This window comes from Amaranthus tricolor, chromosome 14 (genome assembly GCF_026212465.1).
Source record: "Amaranthus tricolor cultivar Red isolate AtriRed21 chromosome 14, ASM2621246v1, whole genome shotgun sequence".
In the NCBI taxonomy this organism is placed as follows: Eukaryota; Viridiplantae; Streptophyta; class Magnoliopsida; order Caryophyllales; family Amaranthaceae; genus Amaranthus; species Amaranthus tricolor.
In genome coordinates this window covers 5160516-5177846 of record NC_080060.1, presented here as the reverse complement: position 1 = coordinate 5177846, position 17331 = coordinate 5160516, and the positions used below count along the sequence as shown (strand labels likewise).

The following is a 17331-nucleotide window of genomic DNA, read 5'->3' as shown; positions in this document are numbered from 1 at the left end:
TACTTCCAATACTTGTTATCAAACTTTAAAATCATTACTTTAGTCATTCACTCAATTCGTGTATTTCCACAACACAATCATCTTGTAAAGTTGAGTCTTATTTCACAAAGTTTTTTAAAATAATATTACATTTACCAGAAAAAATCTTAATTGTTCTACACTCCTACTAAATAATGTCAATTTTTCACACATATCGCTTTCCACTGTTCTTTACTACGTAACTTAAACTATTTTTTTGCACCTTTGTCGACCTTAAATCCCAACCTAGTAAATTAACTTCTATATAAAATAGCAACGTACAACATATCAAAATATGAATCTCCATCTAGTCTTATAATATAGTTTTTGTTTGTTTAGTTTTATGAATTATACAATAATTACAAATATCTTCAAACTTTTCATACAAATCTGGCGATGAATTGCAAAAGAAAACTACACTTTAAAATTTTTCAATTCACCAATAATTATTTCCAAATCACCTTGAACAAGTTTAGTAAATGATACTTACAAACGCAAAAGACAATTACAACTCGGATTTGTATAAACATATATTAACGCAAATTGATAAACGATAGTTATAAGTATTATATTTTTTCTCTGTTCTAAAATACTTGTTAAATTGCGGTTATTAAACTATTCATCATTTGAGCTTATTGATACTATTTTATGTGTAAGAAAAAAAAATAATAAAATAGTATATTGTTAAAATCGTCTAATTGCATACTTTCAAAATTATTAATTTTTTAGAGTTTTTAGTTATGCATAACAACAATATAAACTGACGGTTGAGGCGCCGTGATATGTTATATATATTTTAATAGGTATGCTCCCTTACACAAAAGCCCCATGGCTAGGCTTCAGAAGTGTGGATGCAATACATGTTCTCTTTATACCTGACGCTAAATAATCCACTTTTAAATGATGGGTGGTTGAGATTATATTAGAACCCGTTACCTCTTGTTACACTAATTCTAATACCATGCTAAGAAACCAACTCAAATAAAAACTTGAACCGATGATTGTCATGATATGTTATGTACTCTAACAAGATTGTATGATATTAATAGTCAACGACTCAAATTTGGATAAGTTTGTCTATGAAAATCAAAATAATAAAAAACCAAAAACATTGCATTTAAAACGTTAGATTTTATATTATTAACTGATATTAAAACATAAGTCTTGTGAGCTTATGAAACATAATTCGAGCTTAGACTTTTGACTTAAATTTGACATTTAATTTATGACTCAAATGTCAAGTTCACAAATTTGTTTTGAATAGACTTATTTTAAGTATATTTTTGATAAAAAATTCAAATTTATTCAAAATAAAAAATAAATTAAATTCAAATTCAGAATCAGATATGAGGTCTGTTCGAGTCGAAGTATTAGATTTCTATGTGGTTCAACTTCAATACATTTATGAATTAGACTCAGACTATATAATCAGATTTGAAGCCAAATATTTTTTTCTATCAGATTAAATTTCTGAAATTAGGTCGGATTCGAACCCGTCTTAAATGATGCATATGGGTCATAACTCATAACGACTTTCCGACAATAAAGTTTACAAAATATTCAAATTTGAAGCAATATCAGGCAGGCAAGCCTTAAAATCAAAATCTTGAAATTCAAATTGCCCGTTTTATTTTCTCTTCAGCCGGATTTTTGACGCCTCACTGACCGCCGAACCAGGCAACTACTCAACGATTCACCGCCACGCCGCTCATTAGCCACCGTACCATAGCTCGCTGCTCTTCGCTGTGCTTGTCTTCTCTCTACATACCCGCCTTTTTCTCTTTCTCTGGTATATACAAGTATGTGCTTGTAATTATCACTCTCGAACACTTTTTCTTAAATCTGACTTCTTATCCTTGATAATGTTAGGTTTGCAGTCTCAAATTTTAGTACTATATGAATTTTTTTGATTGAAGTTAGTTGACATCTAATTTTATTTTAAAATGGTTCAAATTAAATTAGGGTAACATTTTTGGATAAAAATATATCTGGGTACTTAAGAATGTTTGTTGATTTGATTTGTTTGTTTGTTTCCAATGTTGAGCGGAGAAGGTATGGAAGGTATACTTGTCGAATCAGTTCAGAATAGTTTGCGGCAATTCATTTACCCTAATGCCATTTTCATATGTGAACGTCTTTGTGCTGAGTTCCCTTCTGAGGTATGTGCTTCATTATGCCTTTCTTTTTTTATTTTTCCATTGTTAAGCAAAAGCAATATGTATGTGACAAAATTAAGCTTTGGTTATCAATGAAAAAGAAAGGAGAATAAGTATGATGTTTTTTGAAAAGGAGGGGGGATTGAAAGAAGCTCTAATGGGTTTTCGAGTGCAATTAAAGCATTGGTGGCATCCTTTGAAATGAGATGCTGTTCTGACATGGTGGATGTGTGTAGTGACATAACTTTTTTTTTATTACAATGTAGGCACCGGGAAGGGAGTGCTAGAGGTGAATTGAACCCAGGACCTTTCCTTAGAAAATGATACTTGCTCTCCAACGTGACAAGACCCAATGCTCTGAGTAGTCATGAAACTTGGTTAAAAGGATCGAGGGGTCAAAACTTAAAACTTGGGGAAAATGAAAGTCAAGAGTTAGAATTTTGTCTTTTAGTTATACAAATGTTAACTCTATCACGAATTCTTCCATTTTTATAAAATTTTTAAAGGTTCAGTAAAATTCATTTTACATTTTGAAAAGTTTCTGGGGCCAAGACCTCCTCCTGATCTTTAAAAGATCCGCCTTTTGATGTATGCCAGTGCTAGTTTTGTCTCTGTTTTTTCTTTGATATAATGTGTCATTACTTTCATGTTACTTTTCCAGCTAATTGATCCTTGATCAAGATCACAGTGAGAAAGTTTTAAAGTGTAATTGGATTTCTAGTATCACTCAAGGAAATGCAACGAGTTTCTGAATGTGTTAGCTTTTGATGCTTATCTAATTAATTTTTCCCTTGGATGTAGGAGCACTTTCAATTGTTGGCTAGTTGTTATTTGCGCAATAATCAAGCTTATGCTGCCTATCATATACTGAAAGGTCTGTGAAACTTTTAACTTGGCAGTTCTGCATTGCATTATATCAGTTTGTGCTATTTATTTTTCTGCTTCCGCCTTTTAACAGCTCTTTGTGTTCTGTATTCTGTGAAGGCACACAGATGGCTCAATCCCGATACTTGTTTGCTTTATCATGCTTTCAGATGGATCTTTTAAATGAAGCAGAGAAAGCATTGACCCCAACTAATGAGTCTGGTCTTGAGGTAATTCCGGCTTCCGTGCTCAAATAAAGTATTGCAGTCCTGTGAATATTCATTACTTTATGTGTGTGTTTTTTCTGAAAGCATGACTTGTGGTTCATAAGGTTTTTATTGTATGGTAATTTTGTATCTGATTATGTTTTTAATGATTCCTTTGACGGCCTGGCATTCCATGCTTGCCTAAAGCTCTAAACATAACTGCATTTGAAGGATTTTGTTTCATGATCTGTTTTCTTGGAGCAGGTACCGAATGGTGCAGCTGGCCATTATCTTCTTGGACTCATCTACAGGTTATTATTTGTTTTTATTACTTCAATTTCATCAGTACCATCAGAGATGACTCAGAAGTGAAACAATGGTGCACTAAAACTAATCTTATGTTACACATCATGCCCTGGTGTGAGTAACTCATCTCATGCATGGAGCAGAGAATGTGCTGTCTGCAGCACTCATGGCTGTACCCTCCTTTGAGTATGCTCGGGGGTACACTAGAATTAGGGGGTATTGTTTCCTGTGCAGGAGATGTAACTGTATGGTTAAAACATCTAATTCATGTGGTAGAACTTAGAAGTTTGATTTATTTTGATAGTTGGGAGCTAGAGTAACCTGCTTCGGTACCTGTTGACTCACCATTAATGAAAGCAATTATTTCTGTGAACATTTGATGAGTCAGTAAAGCACTACCATGTTTTGAGAAAGTGCTGATAAAAATTGAACTTCTTTACTGTTTGATGGGTTCTTTACTAAGAATTTGCTTAAATGACAATTTATGTGCTAGATATCGTTTTATGATGGAAAACGGGTCTTCATTCTGTGCTCATTGAATTTTGACTTTCTTTTTTGATCAAATGACTTTAGTCACTACTTACTACTCCTGGTTTCGGGGGTATTAAAATTTGAGACCTATCATTTCATCTTTTGGTACCCCATATTGTTGGAATAAAGGCTTTGGCAATCAACATTGTTATTGTTGGGTATTTCATTTTCTGTTAGTATTTAGAAGCTATTAAAGCACATTCTTTCATGCTTGTGTATTCTGACTTCAGTCTACATTGACGTTATGTGGCTCAATCTACTGTATAGTTTAGTAAACATGCATTTGATTAAGGCTTATCGGTTTTGTTTCTTGTTCTAAATAGGAAACTGAACATGATATGTTCTGTGCTGATTGCTTCTTTTAAATTAGCTGCTGCTTCTTAATGCTCTTTAATTATTCATATTGGCTGGTAGAGATCCGGAAATTCCCAAAACATATTCCACCGTGTTGTAAAATTGATTGATAACGGAGCTATTGAGTGCTATCTTTAAGTTAAAAACTTCTAACTTGTTTTGGAAAGCAAAAATTTTTCTAGAACATAATCTAGGAATATATTTCTGCCTATTGGATGATACATATTGCAAAATTTATTGGGAGCAAAAATTTACGTTTTCTCCAATAAATATTGGACATAGATGTCTAAAGTAAGGTGGCTGTGAAGACACAAACACTTTCATTGACTTTTTGTCAACACTTGTTAAAAGTATGGTGATAAATTGTCTGAACTTGACCTATTCTTTTCAGGTATACTGACCGAAGAAAGACTGCTGTTCATCATTTTAAGCAAGCACTGTCGATTGATCCATTGTTTTGGGCTGCATATGAAGAACTCTGTATATTGGGTATGCCGTTTTTTTCATACTTGATTTTCCAGTTCCATCTTATTATCTTTTAGTGTACAGTGTACTGGACTATTAGGTTTTGAACTCTATGTTGTCTCTGTTACCTATAGCATTGGTGAATCTTGAGTGGTTGTATGGAATTAAATTTCACAATTTTTTTCTGAGATCTCTACTGTCATCTGTTTAATTTTCATTTATTTTAATTTATTTTATACATGTTATTGATAATTGCAAGCATGTCAATTAATTAATTTTGTTGGAGAGAGTGAGTACCTAGTATTATTGTACTCTCACTTTGACGGTTTGATCATTCAATTTATTTTTTGGTAAATGTTTCAAATATATAGTTAGTACTTAGATTGCTATGCTACTTGTTATTGTATTCACATTTAACAGAAAGCCTTGAAAAACTGTCAACCTAATTAGTGGCAGTGAGATTATGAAATGTTGTTGTAGGCAACGCTTCATTTTTTTGGTTTTGGATTACTGGGTAGGCTAAGGGAAGGGAAGAGTTAGGTGAGATTCAATCCTAAGACCTTGTTCGGAAAAGGTGGTACTTGCTCCAACCGAGATCATTCTCAACACATCACTTCTCTTGATTGTGTTGTCCCTTAATATTGTTACTGTTTGGAGAACAATGTTATTCTTGTAGATCAGTATAGCTGCATAGCCTGCATATTCAATTTTAAGGCTTTATTATTTCATTTTATGGTTTGTTTTGGAATTAAACTTTGGCTGCTAATGACACATATCAACAAAATGTATTTTATTGAATTTTATATACCTTCTAAAATTACTTTGGGATGGGGCTTCTTATATCTAGATTCTAGATTTTCTCAAGCAGGTAGGATGCTCTTGGTTGCATAAATCGTAAATGTTGGTTTGACATGCCTGGGTGTGCAATGATAATATTACAAAGTTGTAATCTTCTTAAAATCTGAAATGACCTTGTGCGATTTTTAGGTTCTGCTGAAGAAGCGTCCACATTTTTTGATGAATCAGCGGTTCTTACCATACAGAAGCAGCAGCAACAGCAATCACAAAATGCTAGTACTTCTCAGAACTTTGGTAATTTTACTGAGGAACGTAATCAAGTTTCTACCAAGAGCTTGGGAGATGCTAGTCCGAGGCAGCTGAAAAGTATTCATAGTAGTAGTGCTAAGGATGTTTCCGGTAGTTATCAAGGAGCTATTGCATCTTCAGGAGCTGTCAACCAACCCATTAATTGTGCACCTTCTAGCTTGTCATTTTACAACACACCTTCTCCAATGGCTTCACAGGTAAGGTATGTTCTTCTCTTGTGTTTTCCTTTTAGGGGTTTGTTTTTCGATGGGAGTGGGTGTAGTTTGGACAGTTGGATGCACATGTGATCCTCTCCATTTCACTCAAGACATCTATCAAACTGCAGAAAATAAATTTGTTGTAAAATTGTCTTTGCTTAATAGTGTAGCACTTTTTGTTTTTGGTTGATGTTAATAAGGTTCTTTTTTTTTTTTTTTTTTTTTTTTTGCTATGGATATACAGTTTAATGCTGTTGCTTAAAAGTAATGGTATATGCTGTTGTCATTGACTCCACTTCTCAATTGCCCCTTATACAGCGTACGGAGCTACGGATTTAAGATATTTACTTCTGGGGTGAAGGGGATTAAAATTTGAACTATAAGTCAAGATGCAATTCCTCATAATGTTATATATTATCTACAGAGAGCTTTGGAGGATAATTTTCACTATTTACTTTCTTGATTTACACTCTTGATATAACTTATTTTTACTCCCTAACCTTAGAGCATTGGCTAGCAAATTATTGTAGATGCGAGGTTGTGGTTGATTTGGATCTCCGGGTGTGCATTGACCATAACCACTCTTTCTGTTATCTTCCGCTAGACATTCTATCCTAATTGTGTGCAGCAGCCCTTCTCTCCTTATCTGAAGCTATTAAAGAAAGTATTGAAAGACATTTTTCTGCCTTTATATGTATATGCAGTTTATTCTGTCACGAGCTACTGAATTATTGCCTGTTGCTAGTAGCCAGCTTATATGGAAAGGGCTAAATACCTTGTAAATTGTAAAACTTATATTTTATCTTTCTCTTTGATTTTGCTACACTTAACATTTGAGATGGTTCCTTTAATTTTCTTACATTTCTATTTTTGGTTGTGCTTCTCCTAATTCATCCACAAACTTACCCTCTCTTTTCATCTCATTCACATATTCCTTCCATCAAATTGTTTTTGTCTCATTATCCCACTAAAAGTTAGTACAACAAATTTTTCTTTAAACAAAATCAAAGTGACAAAAGGAGTAGTTTGTAAATTACCTCTTTGTACATATCAACAAATACCTGTTTTGACATTCCTGCTATCCTTCAGTTTGTGCTCTGCATTTCTAAATTTTCTCGGACTCTGATAATTGTTATGAAATCTGAGTATCTCCACTTCTCATTATATGGATCATTTACACCTCTGGATGTCTTTTTTTCTCTTTTTATGCTCTATTAAATGATCTTCAGAAAGTTTATTGGCTCATCAAAAATCTGGGAATATGAGAAGCTAGAGTAGGACAGTACTCTGGGTATTTGTTTATTGAGCTTTTGATCTGAATTTTTTTGATATTTGAATCTTGTTTTCCATGTACTAGTGAGAGCCAACGCGTTCTTTCTCAAAAGTCAGCCCTTGGTTGAGAAATCAGAAGGAACAAAAGGTTGTTGAATTGATTGTTAATTGATTAATGATGCAACAAATGTACGCAACTTTGTAAAAACAAAGAGGTTATATTTGATTGACCAAGATAGAATATAATCGGCAAGCTGCAACTGATTAATAAATAAGAAGTGCACATAATTTAATGAGCATTTTGGTTTAAATCTGAAGCTTATTGTCCAAAGTAGAGAATATGTAGTTAGGTGGCTCTAGTTCCTTTCTTAAGCAATTGTTTTTTGGGTGGGAAGGTGAAAATTTTTTAACTATGAATTTCGTGCTTGTTGGAGGGAAATTGTTAAAACATTCTTAGTTCATCCTTTATCTCCTATTTTGTTTAGTAACGTAGGGTACTTTTGGAAGGTGTGCATCATTCGTTGTTATTAGCAGACATAATACTATAAACTAAATCTTTTTGGAAGGAACATTCTTGAGTGTTTTATGATCTAGAACTGTATCAACGATTATTTTTCTCAAAACATTATCTAGGAGTGATTCTAATTTGTTCTGTCTGTACAATATTACTAGTAGTTTATCGCCTCTTACCTTTTTTGTCTCTACTGCAGATGTCTGCCATTGCTCCTCCACCTGTTTTTAGGCATTTACAGCAAAGTACTACCTCAGCAAGTACTGAAAACTCACACAGGTCAACAGTGAATTCGACTCTTCAAGCCCCTCGAAGGAAGTTTATGGATGAAGGAAAATTGAGGAAGGTTCTGATCTATCCTATGAAATTTTTTTATGATTTATTTTTTTCTTTTAGTATTTTCCTTTTGCTAACGAAGCAACATTTAAAAATTTTGTTTGAGTTTGGTGAGGTTGGGATCATTACTAAGTTGGATAGACGAGATTGCAATTGGACAATATGTGAATTGCTCCATATGGATAGATTTTTATATTGTGAAATTGTAATTGCGAAACTATTTTTCAGTTATTTGATACTCAGTAGATTTATGCCAGTTAAATTTTGTTGGTTGAAGAAAAAACAAGATTTTGTGAATCGATCATTATGAGGCTGAGCAGCTTGAAGAAGAAACAAATGATTTTAAATTTTTTGGCTTTTTACAATTTAATATCTCAAGGAATAGAGATCTTAACCTGCTTTGCTTTGCTGCTGGTTCCTAAAGTAATTTTGCTAATTTTTTATACAATGAAATCCGTGACAACTTCAGCTTTTTGTGTTCTAACTTCTGAAAGACTGGTGTTTAGGGTCTATTATGATTTAACAGTTTTTGATTCTTAATAACATGGTGCCTCCTTTTAGTTGGAACTTTTCCTTTTTTTACATTCTCCCATGCTCTTTTCATCATTGATATTAAAAAGTATGTGCTGTAGAAGTTTTCTAAAAAGTTGGTAATATAAATATGCACATTTCAAGTTTGAACAATAAGAGGAATTCCTATGTGCTATCTTTTATTGATTACATTGGTAAAAGATACTGCTGAAGCATACAAACTTTTACCTTGGAAAAACAATACTTATGACAAGTTGCAAATGTAGGGAGTAGCCACTAACTGTTAACCCACTCTGAACATGACCTGGTAAATAGTTCAGTTAACAATTTAAAAATTCAATCTGCGATGCTCAATCCATGATAGAGGATCATATAGTTCTATCTGATGATCTATTCAGTACTTCACTGTGGTATCTTGGATTAATTTCATTTTCTATTATGTTTATTTTCAGATATCTGGAAGGTTATTCCCTGATTCTGGTCCCAGACGAAGCACACGCCTTGCGGGGGAAACAGGAGGAAGCTTCAGCACAGCAGCAACATCATCAACTGGGAATGGAACAAATCAGTCCAGCAAACATATTGGAAATTCTAGGTTGAGCAATGTAGGATTACGCTCTGTGACAATTCGTAAAGGACAGGCATGGGCAAGTGATAACTTTGAAGAAGGTAATAATCTTGTAATCTTTGTAATACTGTATATTCTAAATTCTCAACTTGCAAATGCCATTTCCGTTGGTTCTTGTTAGCTTGTTAGATTTTGGTTTACTAATTCATTTCACTTGAACTTGTGTGTAAAATTAAGATTGGCTCTTCCATTGACAGCTTTGTTAGGGTCTTTTGAATTATCAGTTGATAAAAAAAAAAGTGATCAATTTTCTTCTCTCATGATCAACCCTTGTGATTTTGACTTTTATGGTGAGAAGTAGTGCTAATCTAAAAGCTAGATTTTCACTAATTGATATTAGAAGCATATCGCAATCTAACTTCAGGACCTGATGCACATAATCTACTTTTCTTTTTATATTTCTTTGGTTGATTTCTATCTTCTATAAAGTTTCATTCTTTCTAGTACTTTTCTTCCTTGTTCTACTAATTGTTCTGAAATGCCCTCCTTTTGGAAAGGAGGGTCTTAACCTGAGTATGTTTCACTTTGATTTGATAATTGTTTCTTGAATAGAAGAAAGGACACTGAAGTTGCTACAATTATGGTCCTATCTAGGTATTCGCCATGATGGCTTCGATGACTCTCGTTTACATTCACAAGTGGGTATTAGTACATCTTCCTCTTGTGATGCTGGATCTACTGAGCAGGATGGTGGATCAATAAATTTATGCCAGACTACTTGTGATGATTCTAGAGTCCATAATGGAGCTCGTGAAATTTTAGGTCTTTGGAGACTCCTAGGGGAGGGCTATAGACTTTCTTGCCTGTACAAGTGCCAGGTAATAACAAAGTATGCTTAAGCAACTGAGGTCTTCTACTTATAGGCCTCTTTCAGAACATTATTTAGTGTTTTTAAATGAGTTCCTCTTCTAATGGTATTTTAGGATGCATTAGACGTCTATCAGAAGCTCCCAACCAAACATTATCATACTTCGTGGGTGCTTTCCCAGGTAATTTCTCGTCAATATTTTGTGTTTGCTAATGTTCCGGAGCTCCTATTTTTTTGCTTTCCCTATTTTCCTGAATGTTTTTCCATTTCCTCTAGAAGTGTGCTTTTACAAGGGTTTGTTTGGTGGGTTAATGGGAGAGTGAAAGGTGAACTTGTTTTGAAAAGGTGAAGGAGGGAGTATTTGTTGTGACATTCTTTATCAGTCTTATAATGTAAATCTGGCTGAGACTGACTGGACAACAGCTATCATGTTGTCAATTATAATTAACTTAAGGATTTCAAGGTTCTTTGGGGGAAATTTTTCTAATTTTCGTAGAAATAATTCAATTCAGATTGGTGAGAACGGAAGACCCATTGATTGTATCTGATCTTTTGTTGTGTTGTAACTGTTTGTGACTGATCTGGATCTTTTTAACATGAATGAAGGATTTTCGGTTGTATTTTTGAACAAATTTGGGATTTTGAACGATCTTCTACTTGAATTAGCATTTGTGTTTGTAGAATGTTTTATTTGTGTATGTAGAATCTCTTATTTGGTGGACTTTGTTCAGGAGTCAGGACAGATTTGAATTGGCGGAGGAGCTTGTCATTTGAATATCTTTAGGATAAAATTAGTATCTTCATCAACCTGGTCGAGAGATTTCTAAAAGAAATACGCTACTTAAATTATTGTTATGAGCCCTGCTGTCCTGGATAGAATAGAGATATAGATGGCCTTTTGGAATTGGGAGCATAGATTAATGTGAGAGTCTTACTTGTTCCTCAACGTCCTTAATACATGTTACCTTTTTTCTTCTCATTGTCTTCAAGTTGATTCTCTTATTATATTTAAATGATCCAGCTCACTCAAAAATCCTATATCTGTATACTATTTGAATAATTCCATGTTCTATTTTTCTGTAGCACTCGGTCTATTTCATGTACTCTATTCTACTACCCTTGTTCTTTTTTTGTTTTTCCACCTATCTATTTTTGTTTGAAATCTTTTTGGTTTGTTTAATTTAAATACTCAATAATTTTAGCCCAAGTGTCTATTCTACCATTACTTTGCCACCTTTTGCTCTCACTATTCTTCATTTTCACGCTTTGAACCAAATTACTATAATTATTGGTTGTGACATGAAGATGAAACTGTCTTCATTTGTTTCTGTTGCAACAATACGTGGGATGACAAAAAACAGTGGTATTGGTTGAGTGCTTGTACTATAATTATCACATTATTACTGGCTATAATCATCTGCATATGTCTTTAAATATTCTTATTATTCTTTTGGCACAAAATTTATGTGAATCCAAGATAGGTTTTTACTACTTAGATTTGTGTAATTGTAAACAGTGTTTCATGTCATTTTCCCAAATTGTCTTCTAATTCGCAGTTGTTATTCACATCCTATATTAGGTTGGGAGAGCATACTTTGAATTGGTTGATTATTTAGAAGCTGATCGTGCCTTTAGTCTTGCTCGACGCCTGTGTCCTTGCAGCTTAGATGGAATGGATATCTACTCCACTGTTCTCTATGTGAGTTATTTTTAGTGTAATGTCTTTTATTGGAACTCTAGACATTTATTTAAGCTTGCATTTTTGCTTAGTGTACTTTCTCTCCTAGCTTTCTTTGATTACATTGGAAACTACTCCCTCCCATTCACTATTATTGTCTCATTTGGTTTTTGCATGTTTGCCAATGCACGTATTCAATCATAAATGTCTCGAATAGTATTTAGTTAAGAATTGTAAAATGTTGATGTTAATAAAATTTACACCGATACGAATCAAACAAGATACTATTTGACTATGTTTTAACTTTTAGATTAAAAGTAAAATATAAATTAAGAGTGTTCAATAAATAGTATGAAAAAACCAAATGGGACAATAGTGAATTGGAGGTAGTATTAGTTTGTGCATTGTAAATTCTCTCATGCCTCACAACTGAATCTACTCTTTTCTTTTAATTGTTGCTCCTTTTTTGTAAGTTCTTGTTTCTTTATGAGATTTTTCTGAACTAGAGCATCATTACATTTTGGCCAAATTTTTAGCTTGAAATATTAAACTACCTTTAATCTCATCCTCCCACCAAACTCTTAACTTTCACTTTTCACCCTTATAGTTGGCCTGGCTATGGCATTTTAGCCTTTATACTTCATTTGTAGTTGTGTGCATAAGAGAAAAGATGTATAAAATCTAATGAAGTATATGAATAGAGAAGGCGGGATAGTAATTTTTTTTGATGTGACTTAGAAGTGGAATTTGTATCCTGCAGCATCTGAAGGAAGAAATGAAACTGAGTTACCTGGCTCAAGAGTTGCTATCAGTTGATCGTTTGTCTCCTCAAACATGGTATTGTATGCTGGAACCTGTAATTGTGACTTGGCTTTTTGTTTGATTGTCATATAAAAATTTTTTGATGCAATTATTTGTCTATCATTTTCTATTTTTGAAGCAAGATGAGCCTAAAATTTTTGAACTTTTGAAGTCTAGAAGATGGAATGAAAAATATAATTGTTAATTCCCCAAATTATCCATATTATCATCTTATTTTCTTGAAGTTGAATAGAGAACCATTTTCTTTAAATCTGTTGTATGAGTTCTAGTTCTTATCTTCTATATAGAGTAGACTAAAACATATTCTTATTAGGCATAAAAACATGTAGGAGATGCTAGTTGATAGAAAAACATTACATTACCCTTATTCCATTATTGTGGTTTCCTCTAAGGCAAGATAAGGGGGGTCAAATGTATGCAATCTTACCCTTGTAATATAAGGAGCAAATTAAATGTATTTTCCCTTGAATGACGACGTTGATTGAACTATGAAATCATGTGCATAATATTTTTGGCATCCCTTCTATGTAATTTAAAAAAATTCAAGTTGAAATTGGAATAATGTTGAGCTATTAAATAGAAAAAGTTCTTCAAGCCAAAATTGAAAGAAATAATTAAAAATATTTAAGGAGCATATCAAAAGAGAAGAACACCATAAAAAGTTTGAAGCGCAGAGGTGTTATTTTTTAATCATGTTTCATTATTCTATTTGGTTTTAACTTCTAATATAGAAGTGTTAATTTTGGAACTTTTTTGGACCTTGTTTCATTACTCTTCATAATATTTGAAGAGACATGTCGAAGATGCATGTGCATATACAAAAGCCAATTGGGTTTTATAAACGATGTAATATAGAAACTGACAAATGGGTTGCTATAGTGTCAAGAAAAGGGAGCTGCACATGATTCTGTACTGATTAAAAGAAGACTTTTGACAAAGTATTGAAAAAGATATGGTTCGTAAGTGTAGAAGCACAAACTAATGTTAGGACATGGGGAGCCACTTAAGTTTTTCCAATCACAATTAGTCTATATTAAGTGTAGTGGTGGTGTTAAAAAGTTAGATACAAAAGAGCTCCCCCCTAGTGAGTGCTTCAAATACCCTTGATGAATTTATCTTGATAATAGAGATATTGATCAAGAAATAAAGTTTGAGATTTTGTTTAGGTGGCTCAAGTGGAGCTGTTATGTTGAAGAGAAAAATCTACTGCACTTATATAGACCATTACTACTATATGAGACATGAGTTGAGGTCATTTTAGAAGATATAGATAAAACTATATTTTGAAAGAAATAAGACGCCCTAAGGCGCTAAGGGTCCTTTGAGTTCACATGCGTACAATTTGGTTTGACTTTTGTGGTTTCATCTATTTTGCATGTTCTGTTCAACCTTTAATTTACTCTTTTTGTCACTTGGATGTGCAGGTGTGCTATGGGAAATTGCTATAGTTTGCAAAAAGATCATGATACGGCTTTGAAAAATTTCCAGCGAGCTGTGCAACTGAATTCAAAGTTTGCGTATGCTCATACTCTCTGTGGCCATGAGCATGTTGCTTTGGACGACTTTGAAAATGCAATTAGAAGCTTTCAAAATGCTCTTCGTGTTGATTCACGACATTATAATGCATGGTATGGTCTCGGAATGGTTTACCTTCGCCAAGAGAAGTTTGAATTTGCTGAGCATCATTTTCGAATGGCATTCCAGATAAATCCTCAATCTTCAGTGATCATGTCTTATCTTGGAACTTCTCTTCACACTTTAAAGGTATTATGTCTATGGTGTGGATTTGGTTTTTAGTATAGCGGTGTTAATTTTTATTTTTCTGATCCTGGTTTCTGATGTTGCTTAATAGAGAAATGAGGAAGCTTTAATGATGATGGAGAAGGCTATTTTAGCTGATAAAAAAAATCCTCTTCCCATGTATCAAAAGGCTATTGTCTTGTCTAGCATGGATAACTATGATGAAGCTCTGGAGGTCCTAGAAGAGCTTAAGGAATACGCACCTCGTGAATGCAGCATTTATGCATTGATGGGTAAGATCTATAAGAGAAAGAACATGTATGATAAGGCAATGTTACATTTTGGACTTGCCTTGGACATGAAGCCTTCAGCAACAGATGTTGCCACCATCAAGGTAAATAGAATTGACTTGTTTTACAATTTACATGCTAAAGTTCCTTTAGAACACTGGCCTATGATTTGGTATTTTCAAGTTTCAGTTTCACTGTAGCACTTCTCATTGAAACAAGTAAAGATTAAGGAGCGGAGGGAGTAATCTATTCAAGAATCTGTGAATTTATCTTTGAAGAAAAATTTAATATAATCCTTCTGTCCCAGAATAGTTTGAACACATTCTTATTTTCTTTTTTCCGAATCAGTATGAACACCTTTATCAAGATTCAAATTTTAATAAAATATACATTCCTGACCTTTTGGATCATCTATCTATCTCCTTGCTCACTCGCTCAATGAAAACATTACCCTTTTATCTCGTATGCATATGCTTTTCCAATAAAATAAAAATTAGTAACACATTAATAACTTTTGTCCTAAACCTTTGTATCTTGATGAGTGTTTGAACTATTACCGGAGGAGTGATGACACATTAATAAAAATTAGTAACACATTAATGAAATAAAAATTAGTAACACATTAATAATTTTAATAAAAATTAGTAACACATTAATAACTTTTGTTTTTGTCCTTCGGGAAACTTACATAAATTGTGAGTTATGACTATGACCTATTTATTTAGGAATTTTTCAAAAAAATTCAGAAATCCTGCATTTGTTTGGTTGATTCTTGTCCTTATTTCGTGTTATTGGTTAAAACTACTATGATCTTGCTCAATTACATATTCTTATCAAGATGGAAACCATTTTACTCATTGAAGCTACGTCGGGTTTAATTCAACGGTACTTGGGTTATGTCATCTTGGTCGACTAGTCTCAATTTTTGAACAAGATTGTTAATTTTTTGATGCGATAGCAAGTAGCAACTAAATCCAACTTTCCCTTGTAAAATAATTTTGGTTGTGTACTTCCAGGCAGCCATAGAGAAGTTGCACGTACCAGACGACTTAGATGATGGTTTATAGATGGATACTCAGAGAGAAGACACCAAAAACAACTGGATAATTATAATAGACATCAAGTGCGCCATCCGTTTTCCCAGATAGATTCGCCAAAGAAAGAGGCTGAATTATATCGAGCTACATTATGAAGTTGATGAGGGTTTCAACTAGGAAATATGTAAAATAACAGTTTTGCTGATATTCGCACAAGCCAAATATGAGAAAGTATTTTACGCTAGGCAACAAAAGCATCCATGAATTTCGATATCTACGATCGCTTCATGCTGGGAAAAGGTGTTTATCAGATGTAGTTCAGTAGTTTTGTGTATATCCTTGATGGGAATTTCGGATTGATTTTAGATCACCTGTACTCTTTTAGTTTAAACCTTTAGATAATTTATCTATTTGTACTCGACTTTCCGAAAATAAATGCCAACTTTTATTGTTTGAGATGTTAGATTAATGTGTAAACTGTAAAGCCAGATTAATGATGATTGTTGCCTGTCCTACATATGTGACTTTTTTCTGAAGCAGGTTGGAGAATCTGGATTACTAGTAGGATTGTTTGGGTCATTTTGCTTTAAGATAGATTTTATGGGCAATCAATAGTGGTCCTCTTAGTTTGTTACTATCACTCTATTGGCAATCCCACTTATTCTTGGTCAATGACGGCTCTTAGATTTGGAAACAATGCACATTTTAGATCTAAACTATTACAAAGCTAACTACTGTCTTTCCCTCTTAATTTTTGAAATTTTGTAAAAAAAGAAATTGTGTTAGAGAATGAAACAAAAAAAAATTAATGGAGAATAGAATTGAGTGATTAAAATGAAAAAATTATACTCCTTTTCTTATTCTCTTTACTTGTCCCATTTGGTTTTGATACATTTGACAATACATATTTTCAATCTTAAATACCTCTAATTCCGCTTGAGTAAATATTATAAAAAGTTGATATTGATAAAATATACAATAAGACGAATTAAACAAGACTCCACATGACTGTGTTGTAACTTATAGATTAAGAACAAATCACATAATAAGAGTGATAAATGAATAGTGTTGAAAAATCAAATGGGCCAAGTAAAGTGAATAGGAGGGAATATAAGTTTGTGAATGAGATTAAAAAAATAGGAGTGAAATCATTGTTGAAAATGAAAAGTGTACAAAATTTATTGGACAAATAAAAATGCAAAATAGTGCAAAATGAAAGAGACAAAAAAATAACAACTATGATCTTGGTTTTCTATCATTAACTATGAAGTAACAAGTATATGATATATCATATGTGAAGTATATATGATATATTATATGATTTATTATGATATCTTAACAAAATTTTAAGTTTAATAATGAGTTTTAAATATAATTAATTTTATAAATTTTTATTTTATATTTTATTAATGTAAATGATCTCTACATATTTCTACTAATTTTATTTGTCTTTGTATTTTTTTTTTACAAACTC

At 32.9% G+C, this 17331-nt stretch overlaps 1 protein-coding gene across 1 annotated transcript; it reads left to right on the top strand.

Moving 5' to 3' along the window:
* Positions 1-1496: 1496 nt before the first annotated feature.
* Positions 1497-16320, top strand: LOC130799818 (cell division cycle protein 27 homolog B). The gene is made up of 16 exons (XM_057663063.1): positions 1497-1817; positions 2071-2177; positions 2976-3048; positions 3159-3268; positions 3509-3555; positions 4827-4924; positions 5888-6204; positions 8187-8333; positions 9307-9523; positions 10077-10300; positions 10406-10471; positions 11870-11989; positions 12729-12805; positions 14215-14554; positions 14643-14924; positions 15837-16320. The coding sequence occupies exons 2-16, from the start codon at positions 2073-2075 to the stop codon at positions 15885-15887; spliced, it is 2274 nt and encodes a 757-aa protein (XP_057519046.1). The 5' UTR covers positions 1497-1817; positions 2071-2072; the 3' UTR covers positions 15888-16320.
* The last annotated feature ends 1011 nt before the right edge of the window (positions 16321-17331 follow it).

Bases quoted from the DNA above. Each gene is read 5' to 3' on its own strand.
- LOC130799818 (XM_057663063.1), top strand. From the start codon at position 2,073: ATGGAAGGTATACTTGTCGAATCAGTTCAGAATAGTTTGCGGCAATTC. The intron at 2,178-2,975 runs GTATGTGCTTCA...CCTTGGATGTAG, and splicing joins GTGCTGAGTTCCCTTCTGAG to GAGCACTTTCAATTGTTGGC. The intron at 3,269-3,508 runs GTAATTCCGGCT...TTCTTGGAGCAG, and splicing joins CTAATGAGTCTGGTCTTGAG to GTACCGAATGGTGCAGCTGG.